A 23,855-nucleotide genomic window follows, 5' to 3' on the forward strand; every position below is an offset into this window, starting at 1 on the left:
TCTCCTTTCCTCTTCTCTTGGACTGTTTTATCAACTAATAAAAATTTCTCCTAGCAGTTTTTACACGAAGAAAGATATTGGAGAGTTTTATGCTTTTCTTCTCTAGGTCTATGACTTGGTTAGATAGGCTTGGTTACTTTTAAGGAAAGCGGTTATGGGGCGATGTGGGGGCCAGGAGAGAGAGGGGTCTAAGAATGTTTCTGGTAGCTATAAACGACATTGTAGAAGATTAGAGTGGTTAGTCAGACTATTTTCTCCCTTCTGAAGCATCACTAGCCTGGTCGTCATCTTCAGAGAAAGACTCTGGGATGTGCGATTGAAACTGGGAATGGAGCGGGACTGCTTTTGGGTAGGTGGAAAATAAAGTTTGGGAGGAGAAGCGAGGCAGCTGAGTAGGAGAGCGGAAAACAATTCATTGCGGGACTTGGGAGTTGGGCTCCTGACGCCGCCGAACTGGCTGCACTAGCTGAGGCTTCGCGGTCCCTCCCAGGTGTGGGGCGCTCTTGGTGGGGCCGCAGATACCGTGATGTGGCTCTGGGGGCGAGAGGCGGCTATACTTTGCAGGGTGGAGTCGGAACTCTCTCAGAGCCGTGTCTCAGAAGAAATGATCTTGTCTTCCAGGGACGTGAGGTCACGGCGAACTACAGCCGGAAACTTACTCTTCTGCAGGTTGCTAGCGGGGTGGGAGACTCCAGCACACAGTGTGGGTTGGACCAGCTCCAGCACTAGCTCAGCCGCAGACAGCTCCCGCCCAGGCCTCCGTGGCCCCGCCCCCAGTCAGCCCTGGAGTGGGCGGAGACTCGGGATCCGTAGTCAGCCTGCCACGCGCGTTGGCCGCTACGGCGAACACGGAGAGTCCAGCCAATAGGAACGTGCAGCTGCGATCCTGTTGGCCAATCGCGAGGCGTGTAGGGGGGGTAGGCTGGCGTGGCGCTGGCTCCAGGGATATGGAGCCGCTGGCGCGGGGACCGATTGTCAGGTTGCGAAGCCGGTAAGGTGGGGAGTGGGCCACGTCAGGGGTCACGCGGGCGCCCCGCTTTCCCCGGGCTCCGGGCAGCTCGAGGGCCAGCCTGGGAGCAGGCGCCGCGGCCAGTATTTGGCGTGCGGGGCGCCGGGCGGGTCTGCGAGGGGCGGCGCGGGCCGGGAGGGCCTGGACGCGGGTTCCAGATGGAGCCGCATTCTTCAAAGGAAGAGCGAGAGGAGGGCGCCGGGAGCGGGGGGCGGGAAGCGAACGCCGGAGGTCACAGGGGCCTCTCTCCTTGCCCGCCGCGGCCTAAGGAGACCTAAAGAGAAAATGGCTGTATCCCTGGGCGGATCTGCCGCGTTCCGGGGACCCGTGGTCGAAGTTCTGCTGACCCCGCTTCACGCCGCGGGAGAGGCCGACGGACGTGGGGCAAGGTCCCCTCGGCCTCCTTCTTATCTTCGGAGCCCTGGTGTCCTGTCCGCTCCCTGGGCCTCCCGCCGCCGCACTTAAGCGAAATAATTCATTTTACTCCAGGCGACATCCAAGAAGCGCCTCTTCGTGTGAAGGGCCTGGACAGACCGCAGAGTCCTGGTGTGTAGATCGGTTTTAGGGCTGTTGTGCGGCCTCCAGGCCCAGGAACTTCTGTAGGGGCGTTGTCGCACTCCTGGTGTGAGAAGGGCGGCTGGCTGTTCGACGTCTGTTCGGTTTCATAGGTTCCTGCTGTTACAGCTATGTTTACTTTTGGATGTTCTGTTTTTGTTTTTTGTTCAATTGGTCTTCCCCAATTCTCTTCATATATCAGACTATTTCAAAGAGCATCATTGAAGGAGAAGTTGAGTAACCTGGACTTGAGTTTTCCTGTGTGTAAAGTGAAGATATTCTCAAAGCGTCCACTGCTTTCAAAAGAAGTGTTAATGGAGTTAAGGGAATGTGACACCTCTTTAAAGCAAAAAGAAAAGCAAAAATTATATGGAATGCGAGGCAAGAGGAGACAGGTTTCCAGAAGCTTATGCTGGCTGTAGTTCTAATGAATATTGCTGCAATTAGGGGACTTTGTGTTTCTCCCTTGACTCTTATGGAATCTGAACCCCAACTAGTTTGCAGCACTTCTTGGCTCTGTAAACCTTTGAGCAGGATTCTTAGGCTCTTTTTTCTTTTGTTTCCACATACTTAAAATGGAAATTGATGGTATCTTGAAGAGTTGGTGGTGAGTATTAAATGAATTAATGCACATAAAGTGCTTAGAACAGTTCCTAGCATGTAGGAGCTTTTGTTATTAATATTACCTGTTAGTGCCTTCTTTTCCCTAAAAGATTTCACACTAAAAGAATTCTGACCTTATCACTTATTCTTTGTCCAGAATCTGCTGAGCCTATTGCCAGTGAACCCTTAGGCCTCTTTTCCATTCACATCTTGTGACTATAGACTCTGCTGGGTGTTTATCATTAAGCAAGGTTGGAAACTCCAGCTATGCAGTACTGTCTGTCCATGATAGCTGTGTTGGGTAAATGAAAACATTGGCTGTTTAGTTTTTCATTGAGTAATATTTCATTTACAATCTTGGCCTCCAGACTGTTTTTTTTTTTTTTTTGACCCAGTAGCAAAAAGGCCATGATTGCAGCACACTTGGTTCCTCAAATTTCTGGGATGGCTATGGGACTTGGGCGGGGAATTTCTGGGCAGTTTGGCCGCACTTCTTATTAGTGAATGGGGAAGCTTGATGCAAGTCTTAATCTACTGTTAGGAAATCGGCGGTGATCCCTTGGAAGACGCCACAGAGCTAACTAAGCAGCTTTGGTTCGTTAATTTATTTATTTATTTTGTTTATTATTTATTTGGCTACTTTGGGTCTTAGCTGAGATGCGCTGAGTTCTCTCTGCGGCATGGGCTCAGTAGTTGCCCCGCTTCACGTGAGATCTTAGTTACCCAATCCGTGGATCAAACCCACATTCCCTACATTGGAGAGGGAACTCTTAACCACTGGACCACCCAGGAAGTCCTTGGTTCAGTTTAGACTCAATGAAGTCGTGGTTAGAGGTTACACACCGGTATTTACAAAGCAGCATCTTTTCTATTAATAATTGACTTAGTTCTAAGAGCTTGGGTGAGTGCTGTGAAATCAAAGACATCTTTAGCCTCTGTCTCCTTATTGTGTATGTAGATAGAAATGTCTGCTGACAGACTTAGTTTCTTTCTGTGAGTTTAAAATTTCTTTGAGGTTCTCTTGATACTATCTGTAAGGCTTTAATAGAAGACATTTCTGTCTTGCAGTTCTCCCCTTCCAAGAAAACTGCTGTTTACATACGTTGCAGAATTGGGAACTAATGGCTAAATGAGAATCTTTGGATTTACAAAAAAAGAACACGGCCTACTGCATAAAGTATGCTGGCCTGTATGCTAGCTTTGTATTAAGACAATTTAGTATTTGTATAGTGTTGAAAGTTTGATGTTGGCTTTGTGCGAGTAGAGAACATTTTGCTTTAATAAGGAGGACAGGGAGTGATATCTTTAGAGAGTTGAGTGCTTGAGGCAGAGAGGGAAGCCTTTTTCTTTAATATTGTTGTCATCTTTATCATGTGAGTCTGATTGGAATAAATATTTTGGAAAAGAGGACAGGGGGTGTTTGAATGTACAGAATATGAGAAGCTAGGAGACTGAGATCCTTCTTGTCTCAGCCATCCAATGCCATTTAGTCTTTTGATAATTTAACAAACGTATATTGAACAATTAATGTTTTTTGGCCCCAGGAGACACATGAAGAGCCCTCCAGGCATCATCAGGAATATCATGGATATAGTAAAACAATAAATATGAACTATAAACTGTAATATCAGAATGGAATATAAAAGAGTTGGCCATGAATGATAAAAATATATTTATTGTCTAATTCCTCTTCCACTTTTAATTTAAGATCAGAGTAACTTACACTTTTTAATGTAAGGATCAGTTCCCAGGAAAAACTTAGGTTGGGAAATTAGGGTTCTCAGTCTTGTCTTTGTTCTTAATGCTAGTAGGTCATCCTGTGTGGGTATTTTTGTTTGCTTTGGTTCCATTTATTACTGATAATAGAGTGTCCTTAAAATTCCTAGGTAATGAAAGGAGGCTGCAAGTTAACTATTGAAATTTCAGCAGGTACCAGAGAGTAGAAGGAGGCCTGGAGAATCTTGTATACATTGTCTGTTTTTATAGATAATTTTTCTTCTTTCCTCAAAGAAACTTTGAGGAAAATATGTACTTAATATTGTTAAGGTCAGTCTGCATTGAGGGAGCCTGTATCTTTCATTGGAATAAATAAGTTGAATGTAATCTAATGGTAATCATTCCTCACATTTGCCAGAGAAAAGCTACCTTAGGTATAAGGGCAAAACGTTCTTTTTTCCCCTGAGACAAGAAGTGGATATAGATTAGTTTATATAGACTTTCTTACCTCAGGGTAAAGCTGTCTCTGAAATTTTTACAGTGCTTGGAGTTGTGTTCTGAGATAGTTGTGTCAGGCCCAGAAGGCCTGGTTGGGCTGTCAAAAGGAAATACTGCTATAAACTTCGGTCGATGGGGAGGAAATCAGGGGAAGCTTACAGTGAGAGCTGGGAGGAGCAAAGACCAAGCCCTAGTTTCTGGAAGTAAGATATTAGTGGTCCTGACATGTGAGCAGGCAAGGAGGTTTGGAAGCTGGCTAAGCCTCAGAGGGCTGAACAGAGAAAGTGAAGAGCGCTATTTAACAGATACTAATTGGGCCCTTCTAATTCTGAAGCCTCTGGCTGATGAGTGATATTTTTGTCTAAAAGCTCAGTACTTCTTAGCCTGGCCACATTTCTCCCCACTGTTATCGTCTTTGACACCCAGGCAGCTGCTGTTGTTATCAACTGTACTCTTCCTCCCCGTATCTTACCCCCCCTCTCCTCTTCTTGCTGCCTAACCTTTCTCTTCTTTCTTAATCATTAGATGTTCTCCATGTTAGGTTTTCCTTTCAACCATAAAACAAATTTTCAAAAGTCTTAAGTCAGGTGGCAACAGCAAACTTGGTCAGTTGAAATTGTGGTACTCTGATAGACTAAATGAGATGTGTCCAATTTTCAGATCATTACTATGACATAAAAAGTAACATGGAAAAAAAAAAAGTAACACAGTCTGTGGACCTTGTGCCAGAGAGAGAAAGAGAGGCTCTGATGTAAGTGAAGTACCTTGTACAGTAGCAGCACTGTTTGTGCTTTATGAACTGGGTGTGCTTTTGTGACTTTCAGCTTACTGAAATATTACCCACTAGGGTAGAGAGGATTAGAGTGTCAAGGCCTTTTTGTTAAGCAAACACCAGAGGGGCTTTTCGCTTTGTGATTCTGTCAGGAAGTAGATGTAATCTCTTTCCAACCTGTCTTTTTTTCAATATGCCGATTTTATATCAAGTTCATCTTTATGAGAGAAAAATAAGATTATTTTTTATCGAAATTTAAAAAACAATTCCAAACTTCACATCCTTAATTATAATTTAGAAATTGACATGACTTTTCTAAGCTGTTTTCTCTCCCATCACCCACTGTGGGGGGAGATTTTTGGAATCAGTTAGATGGATATCCTGATGGAAAGACAGAAATGGGTGCTTTATTGACCGAGAGTGGAAAAACAGAGGAAGTTACCATTTCTCATTTTGAAAAATGGCCAGTAGTATTCCTTATTAAAATCTATAGGTTCAGGGGTTTCCTTGGTGGTCCAGTGGCAAAGGCTCTTTGCTCCCAATACAGGGGGGCAGGGTTTGATCCCGGGTCAGGGAACTAGATGCCTCATGCCACAACTGAAGATCCCTAGCACCTCAACTAAGACCCAAAGCAGCCAAATGAATAAATAGATATTTTTAAAAATATATATAGGTTCAGACAGCAGTGAGCTCTCTTTGAACCACGGAATATTTCAGTTTTGTTGACTCCCAGTCATACGGGGCAGGAGCTCACCTTCATGAAAGAAAGAAAGTGAAGTCGCTCAGTCATGTCCAACTCTTTGCGACCCCGTGGACTGTAACCTACCATGCTCCTCCGTCCATGGGATTTTCCAGGCAAGAGTACTGGAGTGGGTCGCCATTGAAGAACATCTTCTATAAAAGCTAGATTAATAATGGTTTAGTAAGATTATCAAGTACTTTAGCCTTAAAGTAGACCTTTAGAGAAAAGGGAACTTTAGAAGGATCTAGAAATCTTTATGTTTTCTTCAAGCAAATGGAATTCTTTTTTAAATTTTTTAAAAAGTCACAACTCCTTTTTATTCTCTGATAAACAACTTGGGTATGACTTTTAAGGCCTATTTCTGGCAGTTTCCACTTTGTCACCAACATGTTGAACACTGAACATTGGCTGAGGAAACTTCAAGAGGGAGAAGAGGTGGCTTTGCCAGTCAGCTTTAAACATTCCCGTTCATATTTATCTAATCAACTGATTCCATGTACACTTTTCTGGTTGCCCCTATGAAACTTCTTTTCCTACTTAATGCTGTCTCTGATTTTATTTATATAATGGGGGAAAGAAGGGGAGAAGAATTAGAGGACTGTTCAAAAAACATTCATCTCCAAAACTTAACGGGAGACCTTTGCGCCAGCTCCGAAGATCAGTGAAATGGTTTTAGGTACCCTTGCTCTCTATAAGAGAGTTTTCTAAGAAAAATATTAGTTTAAATTCAGGCATTTTTTTTAGCCATGGGGGGAAAAGTTGAAGTTGTATGTATTTAATACTCAGTATTTCATACTTCCTTGGTGGCAATTTTTAAACCAGTTTTGGGCTATTCACATTGTTCTAGAGTTCTTGTAAATGCCAAGAGAACACCTGGAATTACTGTGAATTAAATTTTCATAAGTTATGAGAACTAGTAAGTGTTGGAGGATATAACTTTTTATTTTGATGTAATTTCAAACTTGCAGAGAAGTTGAAAGAGTAGTATCAGGGAATAAGTGCTTTCAGAATAACATGATAATGATAGTAGTAAGCAGCAGATGCCTTGGGGAACATGAAAGAGGGCCATTTAACCCATATTAGGGAGTGAATAGGAGGATTTACTGAGGAGGATTTTTTTATTTCTTTGGATTCAGGAGAAACTTCCAAATCTCAATTTCAGAGCATGGCTGTTTGTGCACTAAGTCCAAGATCTCTGGTTATCCACTGCAGAAGCTCTATCAGAGAGAATTGATCCCTGAAGTATTCATTGAGAAACAGAAGGTGCCTTGAGGTGTTTGTTGGGAAACAGTAAATCTGCATGATCTTTATGTTTTTAAAAAATAAGCGATACATTTACTTGCCAATTTTTTTTTTAATTGCATAACTGCATAAAGTGTATATTCATGAGAGGTCCTTTTGCCTGACCTCATTTTTGCTGCTCCACTCCTTCTTCTTGGAGTCGGTGTTACTAGTTTTTGGCATGTCCTTTGAATTTCCTCTGTACATGTATTTTCTCAGTCTCTCTCTTTTGTTACATAAATGATAGCATACTGTTCTATAAATTGTATCTTTAACTTCACAATGTATCTTGGAGATTGTTTCCTATCAATCCGTTTAGATCTGCCTTATTTATGGTATTCCATTCTAAGACTGTCCTAGGTTGTTTTAGTCTTTTGACACTACAGTGCTGTGGGAAATATTCTTGCATATACTGATATTTCCTGTACAAATATTTCTTTAGTATGCATTTTTAGAAATGGAATTGCTGGGTCAAAGGATATGTAGACTTTTGACATTTAGACAGAAAATGTAATTAGCATTCTTATCTTATAAAACAGTCTTTCAACTTTTTTGATAAGGAATGGGATAAAAATAGTTATAATACATTGACCCGTGAGTGCCTTTTTTTCCCCTGCTGTTGATGGTTGTTTGATAGGCGGAAACTTACTGGCTTTAAGAAAAGGTGACACTTAGTGGTTGGGGGTGAGCTAGAATGTCAAGGCATGCTGTTAATCATAAATATCAGAGTCCTGCAGGGTTGGTTCTTGTTGCTTGTGTCTCCACTTGATCTTTTTCTTAACGTAATTTAACGACGGAAATGACCTGGTGGTTTGGTCCTGGAGAGCAAAGTGGTCTTATTATTAACTTACTTTTTCTATCTGGGTGTTGGATTTCCATGGATACCTAAACTCTGTGCAGCACACCAAGCATACTGACTCTCCATTCCTTGCCCTCGTTATGTTCTCCAGACACTGCAAGCAATGGCGCTTATAGTTTGTTGACTGTTTTGATGAGAAATTTGGAATAGGAAGTTCCTGATGGTCCACTGGTTAGGACTCCGTGCTTTCACTGCTGGGGCCCAGTCTGATCCCTGGTCCAGAACTAAGATCTGTAAGCTGCATGGTGCAGCAAAAAAAAAACAAACCAGCAAACAGGTTGGAATCTAGAATCCATTTTCTTTCTTGGAAAGAGATTTCATAGAGAAGATCAGACTTCTTGTGTTTTACAAGTTCTGTAAGTAATTATGGGAGTAATCACCTAGAATACTAATAGTAATTATTAAAATTTTTATCTTGAGATATTTCTGTTTAAAATTATTTAGCTGTCACCTTTTCACACTTCATATTGGGAAAAAACACACTACTGTCTCAACTGTTTGCTTTATAAAGACACAAGGTTTAAAGGCCTCTTTTGGACAGGAATCTTCCTCAAATGTACTGAACACTTTTGTGCCTTCTGAAACCGAGTATCAGTTATCATACAAAATTAATTGAATTTTATTGATTCTTCATGAGTAGGGCAGCAATTAGAAACTTGAGTTATTCTTAATAATAATAATATAATATTAATAATATTCTTTAAAAAATAACCACTCAACACTTTTTGGCACTTCTTTCCATTTTATTTATTTATTTTTTGGCTGTGCCGTGTGTCTTGCAGGATCTCAGTTCACCATTCAGGGACTGAACTGAATCCCAGGCCACAGCAATGAAAGGCTAGAATCCTCACCACTGTGCCACCAGGGAACTCTCAATAACACTGTTTTGGGGGGAGTAGGGTGAGGGACCTGTGCTGTGTGGCTTGTGGGGTCTTGGTTCCCTTACCAGTGATTAAACTTGCCCTTTGCAGGGAAAGCGTGGAGTCCTAACCACTGGACCACCAGGAAATTTCCAATAATTTTAATAATAATGTTCTCAGAGCTGATTGAAGTATGAGGAAGTTGTCTCATATAAATAGCCCACGATTTCCTGTGTAAGAGCTGTAGTCCCAGATCGGATTTGTGGTTTCTAATTTATTGTGTGTTATCCTGGCTTCTTAGAATTAAGTAAAAGTAAAAAGACTCTGAGTGGGGTCTAGGAGCTGTGTTGTGATTGGAATCCAAGTGGTACCGCTGCTGAGTGGTCGGTCAGATGTGTAAGTCCCATTTAGTTGAGGTGCTGGCTGAAAGAGGGGTGGGATTTAGTCAGCAGTATTGAGGTCTGCTGGCAAAACCATCTCGTAGCTCAAACTGATAGGAAGGACATGGCTACTGTTTATTATAACCAGAGTCTCCTTATTGGTGACTATAGAGTTGAAAGTTTATATTTTCTAAATTAGCAAGATTTAGATGTTGCTATGTTTTATACTCCAGAAAATAGATGAAATCTAATATCCCTTTCAGGTCTTAATTCTGTAATTTGGCAAAACAGGTAAAGAATATGTCGATTTGTTGTTGTTGTAGTCGCTAAGTCATGTCCAGCTCTTGTGACCCCAGTGGACTGTAGCTTATCAAGTGCCTCTGTCCATGGGGTTTCCTAGTCAAGAATACTGGAGTGGGTTGCTATTTGCCTGTCCAGGGGATCTTCCCTACTAGGACTTGCCCTAGAATATGTCAATAGATTATCTAAAAGAGAATGTAGAGCACTGTTCACATAAGAGCAATAATGGTACAAGAGTAGAAAAAGACTAGTAAAGGATAGACAAGCGGAGGCTTCCTCAGTTTTTCAGTAGGATAGTGGTTACTGGGATTCAAGGGGAAGTGGTTAACAACATTATTTACCTTTCCCATTATTTCTAAGTTTAGAATTAACTAAGAAGTAGATTCCTTAATCAGTAGATCAGAATTTTTAAACAATTAACCTTATTGGTGGAGTTGACTGGAGAATATGCCCTAGATCTGTGACCCAGTGGGCTTACTAATATTCCCTCTACCACCTGTTAAACTTAGCCCAGTTAAATGTAAGCCCTCTACCCCAGTTGAACTTAACCCAGTAGGAGGCTGGACATCTGAGATACCCCCTCACTACCACACCCCCTCTCACCCCCAATATCCCTCACTCCTCACCCCTCCTCGTAGGTTACTTATTGCTAATGGAGAGAGGTGCAGGCAGGCTGCTGTCTGTGCCTTTTTCTCCTGGTACTTCAGCTCTCCTTGAGGGGAGCATGGTCATACATTCTTCTCTCAGTTGTTGAAGTGTTGGGGCATGAGACCTGAAACCTTAAAGCTGAAGTCTCTCTCAGGGAAAGGTGAGACTGGGAAATAGTGGCCCTCTCCTTCCAGTGTGCTGGTGAGGTCTTTCCCCCTTCCTGCCCACCCTCCGGAAACTTGAAACATGAGCTTAAATTGTTAGTTAGATCAGAGAGAGTTATAGATCTTTGTCCTTAAAAGCTCATCAAAATGGTGGGAAGTCAGTCTTTTCAATATTGGGTTAATTGGAGGTAAAGGGTGGGAGACTGGGTGAATGATTGCTTGGAAGCCTCTGTATGGATGCTTTTTTTGTGTTGTTCAGATGCTAAGTCATGTCCGATTCTTTGCGACCCCTTGGACTGCAGCGTGGCAGGTTTCCCTATCCTTCACTGTCTCCCGTGGATACTTACTAAAAACTATTTGCCCACTTGCCTGAAATACCTTTTGTTTCACTTTGGTTTCGAAGTGTTGCCAGTATTTCATTTTTTCCCCTTAAATATCTCTTAATCATATTCTGAAAACTGTGATTATTTTCAAGGTTATCTAATTCAGTAGAACAGTTATTCTTTTTGCATAGTAAGGGTTTAGTCATACAGTGTCACAGAATACTGGTTGTGAACTTGTTTTAATTTATTCTTGCTAACTCCTCTCCTTCTCTTCTCTCTTTTCCAGAATCCTTTTCTAAGAACTCGGGCACTCAGGTATCCACCATGGTGTTGGGTCCTGAACAGAAGATACCAGATGGTAATTTACAACTTTGTGTCATTGACTCATTTTTGTTTGAAATTAGGCTTAAGCCAGTAACAGAGATTTACCATTATTGTGCTTCTTGTCCTCTGTTCCATCAAAAATTGTCGCCATCTCCTGTCCCTCATCCATCAATGTCACGGAGACCTGCTCCATTCAGAGGTGCCTTAGGTGACCTGGTGACTTAGGCTGTAAATGAAAATGGATTTATAACCACAGAGACCTGCCTCAATTTTATTTCCAGTTCTGAGATGAGCCAAGATGAGCTGCAAGTCTGGTTTCTATAGCAGTATTGCTTGTAAAGGCAGTCTGACTTGCAGACCTCTGGGTCTGCTTGTATAAAAAGCTATAAAAAGTATACAAGTCTAACTTGTATAAAAACCTCTGGGTGCTTTGACTGCTGAAGGCACTTCAGGTAAGAGTGGAACACAAAAATGCTGAGCTAGCACCTTAGAGAGTATTGCATGGACTTTATGCTTTGACTAATCCTGCCTGATTCTAAGTTTCTCCTTTAGAATTTCCATTCCTTTTCTGTAAGTTTGCTCTTCAATTCAGTGTCACTTAAGATGAAGTGGGTCAGTTCCCTATAAAAAGAAAGCTTTTGTTTTTCTAATTGGCGGTTGCAAGGGGTTCTTGGAAACCCTGAGATTAGAGCTCTATGGTTAAAAAGAGCCATTTTATGGTCTCGTGAGTTAGCCCTTTTCTGTCTGACCCTCGGTGGACACCGCCCCCCCCCCCCCCCCAGCCAGATTTAAAATTAGCAGCAAAATGCAGCAGGAAGACTAATCACACTGGTGACTAGTCTGCTCTGCGGTGAGCGCTCCTGTCACAAGGGTGACACCTCCCCCTCCCCAGGCTCTATATTGCAGGCCTTAGTCAGGTGGCAAAGGGTTCCTCTTTGGTTGTTTCCCTGCGGCTACAGATCTTAACCTGAAATATGATAGTGTTTTGTAAGTTAGCCATTTCTGGGGAAGCCTGATGGAGATACAATGTCCAAGGATGATTCTTTGAGTAAATCCTACCAAATAATGGGTGGGAGGTGGAGAGAGGAGTGTCCCGTTAGCCTATTTCCTTCTAAAAGTTAAGATTTAGGTTATCAGTGAGGCTAGCCTGGGGGTGTTACATATTGAGCCCTAGAAGACATCAGTGATTTTGGAAGAAAATGAAATGATTCTAAAAATCGGCAAGTGACAATAGAAGTGTGAAACTAGGGGGAGTCAATTTGTGAGATTAGTGTTGAAAACCGATATAGAGCTTAGTGACTAGAGAAGAGGGTTGAGAGGGAACTTTTTTACTGTAAGCATTTTTATGTTTCTCAAATTTTCAGCCATTTGAGTGTATTGCCTATTCAAAAATTAATTTTAAAATATAGTACTGGAAATTGAGATGGAGTTAGGTAGATCTTGTGCATTTATTTAGGTATTAAAAAGATTTAATTTTAGTACTTCTAAAGATGATCATTGATATTACCAACTGCATTGGTCTTCCCAGGTGGTGCAGTGCTAAAGAATCTTCCTGCCAATGCAGGAGACACAGGAGATGTGGGTTCAATCCCTGGGTCAGGAAGATCACCTGGAGTAGGAAATGGCAGCCTGCTCCAGTATTCTTGCCTGGAAAATTCCACGGACAGAGGAGCCTGGCAGACTACAGTCCATGGGGTTGCAAAGAGTCAGACATGACCGAGTACCTTAATATTAGTGTGTTTTGTTCATTTTAATTCATTTCTTCTCAATTCTTTTAACTCAGAAGATGCTTCTGGAGACCATGGAGACTCTGCCAGTCTTGGTGCCATCAACCCTGCCTACAGTAACTCCTCAATTCCGCAGTCCCCCGGGGCGGGCTCAGCGGACCCCTTCACCACCTACTTTGATGAGAAGATTGCCATTCCTGAGGAGGAGGTTAGTGACAGGTCCTTGGAGGAAAATATTATTACCTAGGGAGAACCTATGTACAATGTCTGCTAGGCAACTGAAGATTAGCAATCTCAGAGTCAATTCTGACAGGCAATCTCTGAAGACTGAATTTTTGTAGCCAGAGAAACTGTTAAGGAAACTAAGGTCCTTGAAAAACCATTGCCAAGTTTTACTGGTGAGCGTTTTTTGATCCAGAAAGCATGATTTTCATGTTCTCTTTTTTACGGTGTCTTTTGTCCCATTTGGGTAGTGTTTGAGCACAGAGGTACTGTTACTATTGCTGGGGTTTTAGAATGAAAGGCTTTTGGAAGGGCAGGTAAGAGAAGGGCTCTTATTTGGATAGAGAGCTAACCAGGTTGCTGATAAGGAATGGATAAGATGGAAAAGAAACTTGGAGACACCCATGTCCAACTTCTGAAATCCTTTGTTCTTATGAAGCTGATATTGTTGCTTTTTATGTGACAAAATAATACATAAGTTAGACAAGCAGTTTGGAGGTGGTAATCATTTTTTTTCTCCAAGATACCTTTTATTTTTTAATTATTATTTCTTAAATTTTTTATTCTGTATTGGAGTATAGCCAGTTAACAATATTGTGCTAGTTTCAAGTGGATAGTGAAGGGAGTCAGCCATACATATGCATGTGTCCATTCTTCCCCTGGAGGTGATAATCATTTTGTTCTGTATTCCTCTCTTGTACAGTACTCTTGTTTTAGCTTTCGTAAACTCTGGGCCTTCACGGGACCAGGATTTCTTATGAGCATTGCTTACCTGGATCCAGGAAACATTGAGTCTGATTTGCAGTCTGGAGCAGTGGCTGGATTTAAGGTGAACATGGAGTCTTCCCCCCTTTCCTTTTTAAACATTCAAAACATACTTCTCCTCTGCTCTGCCTGTTGGATATCAACCTTGGGGGCTCTGTGTCGATTCTGTATTGGCTCTGACACTCAGATGAAAAGTGCTTTTCCATCTTTTTTTTTTAAATCCCAACTAGGAAGGAGAATTTATTTATTTATTTATTCCTGGCTGTGCTGGGTCTTTGTTGCTTTGCTCAGGCTTTTCTCTAGTTGCAGCAAGAGTGGGGGCTACTCTCTAGTTGGGGTGCACTGTAGTTGGGACTTCTCATTGCAGTGGCTTCTCTTGTCACAGAGCAGAGGCTCTAGATGTGCAGACTTCATTAGCTGTGTTTCTCAAGCTCCAGAGGACGGCCAAGGAGCTGTGGCATACAGGCTTAGTTGCTCCATGGCGTGTGGGGTTTTCCTGGACGAGAGACTGAACCCATTCTCCTGCGTCAGCAGATGAATTTTTTACCACTGAGCCACCAGGGAAGCCCTTTCCATCTGTTTTTTAAACTTTATCATGTAGGTGGTTTTTAGTTTTGTTTTACCCAGGTAGTTTCCTTGAACAAAAGCACAACTGCAGATGGGAAAAACTAAGGCTCAGAAAGGTGTAAGGTGACCTAGCAAGTTCTGTGCAGAATGTGATACAGAACTCAGGTCATTGGATTCCTGAGCGGAGCTCTTTCCTGAGTGTACTGTTTCCCATTGACATTGCCAAACAACCAAACTTAAACCACCAGTTATCTCATGAGTGTAATGGTGGGGTTTTGTTCTTCTCCAGTTGCTCTGGGTTCTTCTGTTGGCCACCATCGTGGGGCTCCTGCTCCAGCGCCTTGCAGCTAGACTGGGAGTGGTCACTGGGCTGCATCTGGCTGAAGTGTGTCACCGCCAGTATCCCAGGGTAAGCAGTGTTTGTTACTCATATCATAGGTAACTGTGTGTTTAGACATTGGGCCTTGTTGCTGCCTAAGGCAGGAATGGGTAGACCTAGTGTCTGGAGGATAGCTTTAAACTGACTTGATTTTTAGAGAAGTACTCATCTATCTCTGGTTCATCCTAAATGTTTAATCTCCTTTCCTGGCTGTGAGAGAGTATCCTTACCTGCTTTTTTTTCTTATATGCCTCTCAAAAAAAAAAAAAATTAATAACTTATAGTTTGTTTTAGCTTCTCTTTCTTCTTAGATTTCTTACACTTCATGTTTCTTAGTGGTTTTTTTTTCCTGGCCTCAGTGAGCTAGCACTATTAAATTTCTTTCTGTTTGATTATTTGACCAGATTAGTTCCCAGATTTTATTATAGAACACCCAATTCCAACACTTTGCTCCAAGGCCCTTTGTATATCTATCTTTTTTTAACTTGTTTGTGCATTATTATATTAAGGATGACTCCAAACTTTTCATGTTTGTTTTGTCTCTTCAGCTGTGGTCAGAATAGATATTTTCTTCTATAGTATTTTATTCTCTCCTGAACAGTATTTTGACCATCTTAGCATCCTCATTTTCCCCTAACACTTTCAGGATTGTTTTTAGGCAAAAAATTAAGTGGAAATAATGAACAGAAACTCCATTCTTCTGTCAAGTAAAATGGAAGGAAAAGAAATTGGCATCAGCTGCTGCCCTAACCTTTACTCAGGCTCTGCCACAAAGAGCAACCTGGCCCTCTCCAGCAAGGGACCGAGTAAAGCTTGAGTTCTGGTCCTTCATCTCTAGACCTAAGGCTTAATAAAGGACTGTTATTGGGTCACTGCCAAAATATGAATTCCAAACTATGGAGGAAGTTCTTAGAAATGATTAATTAGAACCACATTTTTCTGCTGTTTGATGTTTAGGTTCCGCGAATCATCCTGTGGCTGATGGTGGAGCTGGCTATCATTGGCTCAGACATGCAGGAAGTTATTGGCTCAGCTATTGCCATCAATCTCCTGTCTTTAGGAAGGTGAGCAGTTTTTCCTCTAGCAAATAATCATTGTTTTGCCAGATTTCAAAGCAAGTGTAAAAAGAAAATCCCAAGTCATTTTCAATTTTCAAGATTCAGCTCAAGTATTATTTTTTCTGTGGAACCTTTCTGGAACCACCTTCTTCTCTCCTGCCAGAGGTAGGCGCTCTGTCTTCCATGTTCTCATGTCAGGTTCTGCAAACCTGTTGTTATCCAGTGTGTGGCAGTGTGTGTTATAATTAATTTGTATCTCAGTTTATCCCACTTATAAGTGAGTCCCATGAGAGGTAAGACCCATACTTTTCAGGTTTGTGTCCTGAATGTCTGAAATTGTAGTCAAAGTTTGAATGAATGTATTACTTCACTTAGTACTGAGATCCTAAGCTACCCAAGGTCTGGCCTCCTTGCTGCTGTTCCCTTTTCCCAAGTCCTTAGTCCTCCAAGTGTCATGTATCTGGAGAGCTGTTGGGAAGCTGGGAAACGGGTCTTTCTCAATGTTTCTTTCCTTTAATCTCCCTTTTTAATCTCTGACCTAGGGTTCCTCTGTGGGGTGGAGTTCTCATCACCATTGCAGATACTTTCGTATTTCTCTTTTTGGACAAATACGGTAAGGACAGTGGGAATGGAGGTGTCACTCAAAGGAACTGCGTTCCATCATGTGGCTCGCGGGGAGATCTGCCTTCTGTGAGCTCACTGCTGCCTTTCCCCTTTAGGCTTGAGGAAGCTGGAAGCATTTTTTGGTTTTCTCATCACTATTATGGCCCTCACATTTGGCTATGAGGCAAGTATTACAGGCTTATTCATTAGCTTTCTTCTTCTTCTTCTTAGCTTTTTAAAACAAGGCTTTTGTCCTTTTATTATGAAAGACAGTACATGCTAACAAAAAACTGAATTCAGCCCTGGCCGATTTTAAAGGAATAAGGACATGGCAGAGACTAGTGTCCAGGAAGACCTGCAGGGACTCCTAGTTTAAAACTGTACTAGAATTTCTGGTCCCAAGTTATTCTCAGCAACAGAACAGCATTGGAGAGGGTTAGGAAAGGGGCTACAGGGTTATTCTTGGCTGTTAATGTTAGCGGGGTTTTGTTTTTGCTCATCCTAGTTGACAGTAGTTGCAGCTTGGACTTTCTCTGTATTGTAACAATTAATGAACTGTAGGGGATACAGTACATGTTTCCCAGTTTGTGCCCCAGTCCGGACATTCCATTGGGTTAAAAGTAACCCTAACCCTACCATTTTATTCAGTAATGCCCCTGTCTGTGTTCAGTTATTATAAACTGACTTTTGCTTATTGGCCTAGCTAAGCTTTTGAAAATGTGTCTACTCTATGAGTAGATGATAGAGCTTGGTCCAAGGCTTCCAAGAGAAATGCTGAACCAGGAAAAAGTGTTTCTGGGTGAGTCTCAGCAGATGCTAGGGGCAAGCATCAGTGATTTTTCTATACATAGGTGAACATGGAAGCACGATTAGTGTGGATAATCAAGAATTGACTATTCTAAGGTGTGTCTCACAGGAGTTATTGTGACAATAATATCAAAAAAGCCCTTAGCAGCTGTTTTATTTCTTTAGAATATTAATTAGATTCTCAACACATCCAGGCTTCCCAGTTGGTGCTGGTGGTAAAGAATCGGCCTGCCAGTGCAAGAGGGAGACTTCGATTCAGTGTTTGGGTGGGGAAGATCCCCTGGAGGAGGAAATGGCATCCCTCTCCAGTATTCTTGCCCGTGAAATTCCATGGGCAGAGGAGCCTGGCAGGCTGCAGTCCATGGGATTGCAAAGAGTCGGACATGACTGAGAACAGCACCTACACATCGATTTCATATATCTAAAATACAGTGTGAAGTGTCTGGATACCCCATTCCTAAATTCTCTGACCTTGTGCTGCTTGGTTTTTTTGGATGGTTTTATGTTCCTCATTTCCTATGTAGTTGTTGATGAAGGAGTTTAAGGAGTAAAGATGCAGTGTTTTCTAGTACCGTGTTAACTCCCTAGTCTCATGTTTCCCAAAAGACTAATAGCTGTTCTGTTTGTATGTAGTATGTTACAGTGAAACCCAGCCAGACCCAGGTCCTCAAAGGCATGTTCCTACCATCCTGTTCAGGCTGTCGTACCCCACAGATTGAGCAGGCTGTGGGCATCGTGGGCGCTGTTATCATGCCACACAACATGTACCTGCATTCTGCCTTAGTTAAGGTGAGCACGACCTTTCTTATCTCAGTGGCCTGTGTAGTTTCATGGCATCTTTTTCTTTCGTTACAAGGGACACACACTTAGTTCACAACTGTTGGGGCCCTGAAGGAGTACAGCGTTTTTCCACAGTTGGACACCACACTCTTGTATCACCAAGGTGACCAGAGATGGGACCAGGATGACATAGAGAAGGGACTAGAGCCCTTCTTAAAAGATTTGAAGGGGTACTGTGTCCCTTGTCTTTAAATCTCAGAAGCCTGAATGGCCTCATGGAGGTCAGGAGGAAGGAGCCTAATCTGGCTTTTACTGGTTAATCCATCACAATCATTGGTTGGAAGATTTCAGAGACCTTTGTAATTAAGGTGGTGTTCCTGTTAGGTCTGAAATCAGATTGTTCTCGTAGGTCAGCAGTTCTTCCAGCCACATAACTGAAGGCTCAGTAGTCACTCGTTCACTTTTTCCACTTTGGGATGTGTGATGTCATCAAGGGGTCATGACTTCTTACTCACTCAGTGAACCAGGATGTAAGTGGAGTCTCACATTTCATCTGGGCAGTTGTTTGCCCGCTAGGCCTTTCAGCTGACTACAGACTTACGAAATATCACAAGGAAACTTGTTCCAGCTAATCAAAAAGTGACTGTTGCTGTTGTCTCTCTAGTCCAGACAGGTAGACCGAGCCAATAAACAGGAAGTTCGAGAAGCGAATAAGTACTTCTTCATTGAGTCCTGCATCGCACTCTTTGTTTCCTTTATCATCAACGTCTTTGTCGTCTCCGTGTTTGCCGAAGCATTTTTTGGGAAAACCAACGAGCAGGTGGTAAGTAAGCCTGGGTCCTGAGTAACAGTGAATGCTAGGGTAAAAAGGAGGCCGAGTTGGGGCCGGAAAGCGTGACCGTGACTTCGAGCTCAGGGGAAATAGGTCTCAGTGCTGCTCCTAAGTCATGGCACTACTCAGGTTTACAGTCTGGGGCTGTGACCAAGCCCAGACCCTCCTTCGTAGCCTTAGACCAAGGTTGCCACGTGCTGCTGTTGGTGGCTTCATGTCTGTTTGCTCTTTTTCATCCCCTTTGCTTCCTCTTTACCAACTACTGGCTGCTTGCCAGTCCTGCCATTTGGTGATTACAGGCAGGAGGAGTCAACCAACAGAAAATAGAAGCTGTGGCTAGATAGGCTATTTTATCACACTGAATTCTCTGTCTTCTTGACTCCTGATTACCAATCTAGTTTTTTTTTTTTGGCTAATCTAGTTTTGATCACTCCTTTGTTTCCCATCTATATGACTTCGGATTCCTGGCTCTGCTTTGAATAAGGCCACCCTGTTCTGGGGGTCATCTCATATTTGAAGTCTACTTAAGGGCCCTCACCTCCAATTATCATTTAAAATGACCCAGCATTCATGTATTACCATGCACACTCTAACTCAAGGAAAAGTTTTTGATGACCTGTGGATGTAGACAAAGTGAGAAGAAAGACCTCAAGGACCTTGCCGCCAGTCTCTTCTGTCATCAATCTGTGTCCAGTGTCTCGCCTTCAGGATTCGTTTCTTAGATGATCCATCTGTGTGTGAGCTGTTGGAGAGGTATTCTTATCTGAGTTCTGGACTCAAAATTAAAAATTGTTCCTAAATTGCTTTGGTTCCAGGTTGCAGTCTGTAAAAATAGCAGCAGTCCCCACACTCACCTTTTCCCAGAGGATAACTCAACACTGGCTGTGGACATCTACAAAGGGGTAAACCTGTTCAGATTTCTGATCTCTGCTCCTGAATCAAGATTCTCAGCATAGTGTCTGGTCTTTTCAGTGGGTTCACTTCAGAGCTCAGCATATCTTCTGTGGAGTGTGTTTTTTTCAGAGGTCCAGATGCCTGACAAGCTTTTTGGATTACGTGGAAGGGAATAGGAGATCAGCTGACAAGATCATTTAATTGTATCAGCAATTCCCAAACTTAATGTTGATAGCATATTGTTCTCTAGGTGTTAATTGGGGAGACTAAAGAAGTATCCTTGGTAAAGTGGTCTTTTGTGTGTGTGTGGCTGAAGACTATGTATTTATTTAGATTGTGCTGTGTGGCATGCGGGATCTTAGTTCCTGGACCAGGGGTGAAATTTCTGCCCCCTGCATGGGATCACAGAGTCTTAACTACTGGACTGCCAGGGAAGTTCCAGTAAAGTGGTCTTTAGTGGGGCCTTGTTGTCCCTTTTATGCTGATTACATTGTGAACCTCCAACAGTACACAGTACATAGTATTTAACATTTCCGAAATTTATTGAAGGTTTCTCTCCATTCCTATTACCATCTTCCAGAATAGTGTGTTCAGGAATATAATTTGGGAAGTGTGTTATAAACATATTTCCTTTTGATACTTAACATGTGAGTTGAGGATAACGGCTTTAGGAGCCTAGAGAAGAGAAGGGACTAGGCTGAAAGAGGAATGGGGGCCCATCCAGCATAATTTAGGTTGAAAGCCTCTAATATGAGGTCAGGACCTGAGTCTAGCTTCTGGGACAGTGCCAGCACATTGCTTGGTAGAGGTGGGTAAGTAGCCAGGAATAGGGAGGAGTGACACGAAGGAGTATGTTTGGGGTTTTGTCTCAGGTGATCTTTCTCCCTTGCCTCTCCAGGGTGTTGTGCTGGGGTGTTACTTTGGGCCTGCCGCTCTCTACATCTGGGCGGTGGGGATCCTGGCTGCGGGGCAGAGCTCCACCATGACAGGGACCTATTCCGGCCAGTTTGTCATGGAGGTACGTGCTGCTGTGACCGGGGTAGACTAGAGGACCTTGCCCTTTTGTCCTTTCTTAATCCCGTGCCTTCCTGAACCTCCCCAGACCTTTTTCTGTTTCCTCTTCCAGACATTCATCCTCCTGTGTTTTCTTCCAGGGATTCCTGAACCTAAAATGGTCACGCTTTGCCCGAGTGATTCTGACCCGCTCTATTGCCATCATCCCCACTCTGCTTGTGGCCGTCTTCCAGGATGTGGAGCATCTAACAGGGATGAATGACTTCCTGAATGTTCTTCAGAGCTTACAAGTGAGGAGGGAGCTGGGGAAACTCACATCCCATTGAGTCGGGAGGCATTCTGTATTGCCCTTAGGTAATAAGCCCTGTGTGGGTGTGGGGAAGAAAGAGGCACAGTCTTGGTCTATGGTGAACGCATATGAAATATCGAATCTAAACGGTTTTTAGAAGTGGCTTTTTTTTCCTAAGCCTGTTGAATGGGAATTATAAGTTGTAATTACACATAGGACACAAAATTATTCATTAACCCAAGCAAACATTAAATAATGTAAAGGAGACTATTGAGTATTATGGAGATTAAGAAGACAAGGCAGATACAAATTTTGTAGACACTATGAGCATAACTGATGCTAGGTTCATGCTACAGATTTCCATATAACCCTCCAGCATGTTGTAACGACAGGAATAATTTCTCACAGAGTAGGTGAGGCAGGGTCTGTGGTTCCCTTTTGCTAACAGTGCTGCTCTCTGGGGTGTTACAGGAACCCCCGTAGCCCCGTCTGATCTTATTTTTTTTTCTTTTGCAGCTTCCATTTGCTCTGATACCCATCCTCACGTTTACGAGCTTGCGGCCTGTGATGAGTGAATTTGCCAATGGATTGTGAGTGTACTCCTGTTAGTTCCCCAAGGTGTGGGGGGGATGGGTATCTTCCTCCAACTGACCGGTCAGAAATTAAGTCATAGGGGGACTATGTGCTTTAAGACACGATTGCTAGAGCTGCCCCCTCAATCTCTGACTTAGAAAATAGAGACTGTTGGGGACTCCCTGGTGGTCCAGTGGTTGAGACTCTGCCTTCCAGTGCAGGGGGTGCAGGTTCAATCCCAGGTCAGGGAACTAAGGTCCCACATGCCACAGGGTGTGGCCAAAAATATAAATAAATAAACACAACATTGTGAATCATCTATACTTCAGTTTAGAAAAAATTAAAGAAAATGGAGACCATGAATTTAACAACGGAGGGCAAGCACATTTTTTGTTTCTGGGGGAAAATTTTTTAGCTTTTAGGGCTTTAACTCTTCAACTTCAGCCACTGAAGGTTAAAGCATCTTAAATCCATGTTAAGTGATCTTCATGAGAGAGGCATAAGCTAATACCTTTTATATACATCTCTAAAGTACATGGGGTATTTAAATGACTTGTTGCATCTGCAGGGACTCATGACTTTTTCACTTGTAAGGCTTGTTGCATTTTTAGGGGCTTAAGTAGTAGGGATTACGTGATAGTGTTTTTTTTTCTTCTTTCTCCCTATCATTTTGTAACTTTGGCTCATTTAACCTAATCTGGGACATAAGCACTTTTTGGTATATTTTTGAAATGTTACGTAGTCCTGTCCTGTGACCCCAAAAAACACAGTGTCTTTTTCTGTTTGTGGACAGGTTGGAGTATTCTACCAATAACTGTGCTGATTCTTTTGACAGAGGCTGGAGGATTGCAGGCGGTATCTTGGTCTTTATCGTCTGTTCCATCAACATGTACTTTGTCGTGGTTTATGTGCAGGATCTAGGGCATGTGGCATTGTACGTGGTGGCTGCAGTGATCAGCGTAGCTTATCTGAGCTTTGTGTTTTACTTGGTAAGTCCAGTTGGGAGGGGGCAGGGGTGGTCAAGGGGGGGCTAACACTCAGAAAGGACCCAAAAGAGCACATGGTTATCTGCCTTCAGGCTATTGACACAATTTACGTGAAATCGTTAAACCAACTGTGACTAAAGATTATTTTTAACCATAAATTTTCCCTCGGTTCCTAAGAGCTGTCATTTTTCTAAATCTGTCGCTCTGTCTGATTTCCATTCCTAGTAATTCCTAACAAGAGAGTGTAGTATGTTTGACGAACTCAAAGAAGATCAGCCATGTAGAAAGTAGAGTGGTATGAGATGGGGTTGGAGAATGGAGCTGTGTCTTGTGATTTCATATCTTTGGAGGGCAGCACATGTGGGTTCACAGCCCTGCCCGGCTCTGCTACTTAATAGCTGTCCAATGACAACTGAAATAAATAGTGATAATATCTTACTGAATTATTCTAGAATTATTAAAGAATGATGGTTGTAAAACAAGCTACATAGAAAAGGAATGAAAAATAAATAAATAATAAGAAAAGGAATGCAGAATCATAAATACTTAGATAATAAAAAAATTGTCACAAGTTTAGAGTAAATTATGTAAAATAGTGATAATAGTTCCCTTTGGATGGTGGGATTATGGATATATTCCTTTCTTTGTTTTCGACTTCTTCTGTAACATTACTTATATTAGTGAAAAGCAGCTATGCCAACAACACATCTCCCTCACTATTCTACACAGGTTTCTCTAAAAATCACAGGGACTGAGGATTAGGGACAGCTGAATTTATACCATGTCTGCTACATAGAATGGGAAGACTGGATGATAGAAACCCCCTGTTCATCTCATAACACTTACCTAGTCCCTGTGTCAGTGTCTGCCAGAGGGTGGATACTTGATTGGGAAAATCATTTTAATGAATGTTGAGAAATTATGTCTTAGACAGATATAGCTCTGCTTTTTTCCTTCCCAGTAAACCATGGGCACACTAAGATTATGCTGACCCTAAAATATAAGGACTTACTTCCAGGAAACCCAAGTAACTCAGTATGGCCTTGACAGAAATTGTTTTAACAATTTGCTGTAGGGTGACTCTTGGTGGGGTAGTGGTTAGGATTTCTGACTTTCACTTCAAAATCCCAGGTTCAGTCCTAGTCAGGGAACTGAGCTCCGCAAGCACGCCCTCTACCTGAACGTACCCCCCCACCCCCCCAAAAAATGTGCTGTAGAACTTATGGGGATCCTTCCTTCATGCAGATCAGTTATGACAGGGCCGAGTCATTCTTAGTCACCCTGAGGCTATAGAAAATGTTGAAGACCCGTTTTCAAGGCTGAGG

General features: G+C 42.5%; 1 protein-coding gene across 8 annotated transcripts in view; it reads left to right on the plus strand.

Moving 5' to 3' along the window:
* The first annotated feature begins 857 nt into the window (after positions 1–857).
* SLC11A2 (solute carrier family 11 member 2) overlaps positions 858–23,855 on the plus strand; it is a 30,683-nt gene continuing 7,685 nt past the window's right edge. The window contains exons 1-15 of one of the 8 annotated variants that reach the window (XM_065934408.1): positions 858–991; positions 10,997–11,068; positions 12,818–12,969; positions 13,687–13,812; positions 14,605–14,724; positions 15,652–15,758; positions 16,295–16,365; positions 16,472–16,539; positions 17,796–17,951; positions 18,607–18,765; positions 19,590–19,676; positions 20,567–20,686; positions 20,823–20,972; positions 21,488–21,561; positions 22,380–22,533. In XM_065934408.1, coding sequence (XP_065790480.1) covers positions 11,035–11,068; positions 12,818–12,969; positions 13,687–13,812; positions 14,605–14,724; positions 15,652–15,758; positions 16,295–16,365; positions 16,472–16,539; positions 17,796–17,951; positions 18,607–18,765; positions 19,590–19,676; positions 20,567–20,686; positions 20,823–20,972; positions 21,488–21,561; positions 22,380–22,533 — 1,578 coding nt within the window. In that variant the 5' untranslated portion in view covers positions 858–991; positions 10,997–11,034. Of the gene's footprint in view, positions 992–1,143; positions 2,172–2,717; positions 2,762–10,996; positions 11,069–12,817; positions 12,970–13,686; positions 13,813–14,604; positions 14,725–15,651; positions 15,759–16,294; positions 16,366–16,471; positions 16,540–17,795; positions 17,952–18,606; positions 18,766–19,589; positions 19,677–20,566; positions 20,687–20,822; positions 20,973–21,487; positions 21,562–22,379; positions 22,534–23,404; positions 23,406–23,855 lie in introns of those variants that run through there. The other 7 variants (XM_065934411.1, XM_065934409.1, XM_065934410.1 and 4 more) reach the window with 7 other exon arrangements.

Source organism: Muntiacus reevesi, chromosome 4 (genome assembly GCF_963930625.1).
Source record: "Muntiacus reevesi chromosome 4, mMunRee1.1, whole genome shotgun sequence".
NCBI classification, from domain to species: domain Eukaryota; kingdom Metazoa; phylum Chordata; class Mammalia; order Artiodactyla; family Cervidae; genus Muntiacus; species Muntiacus reevesi.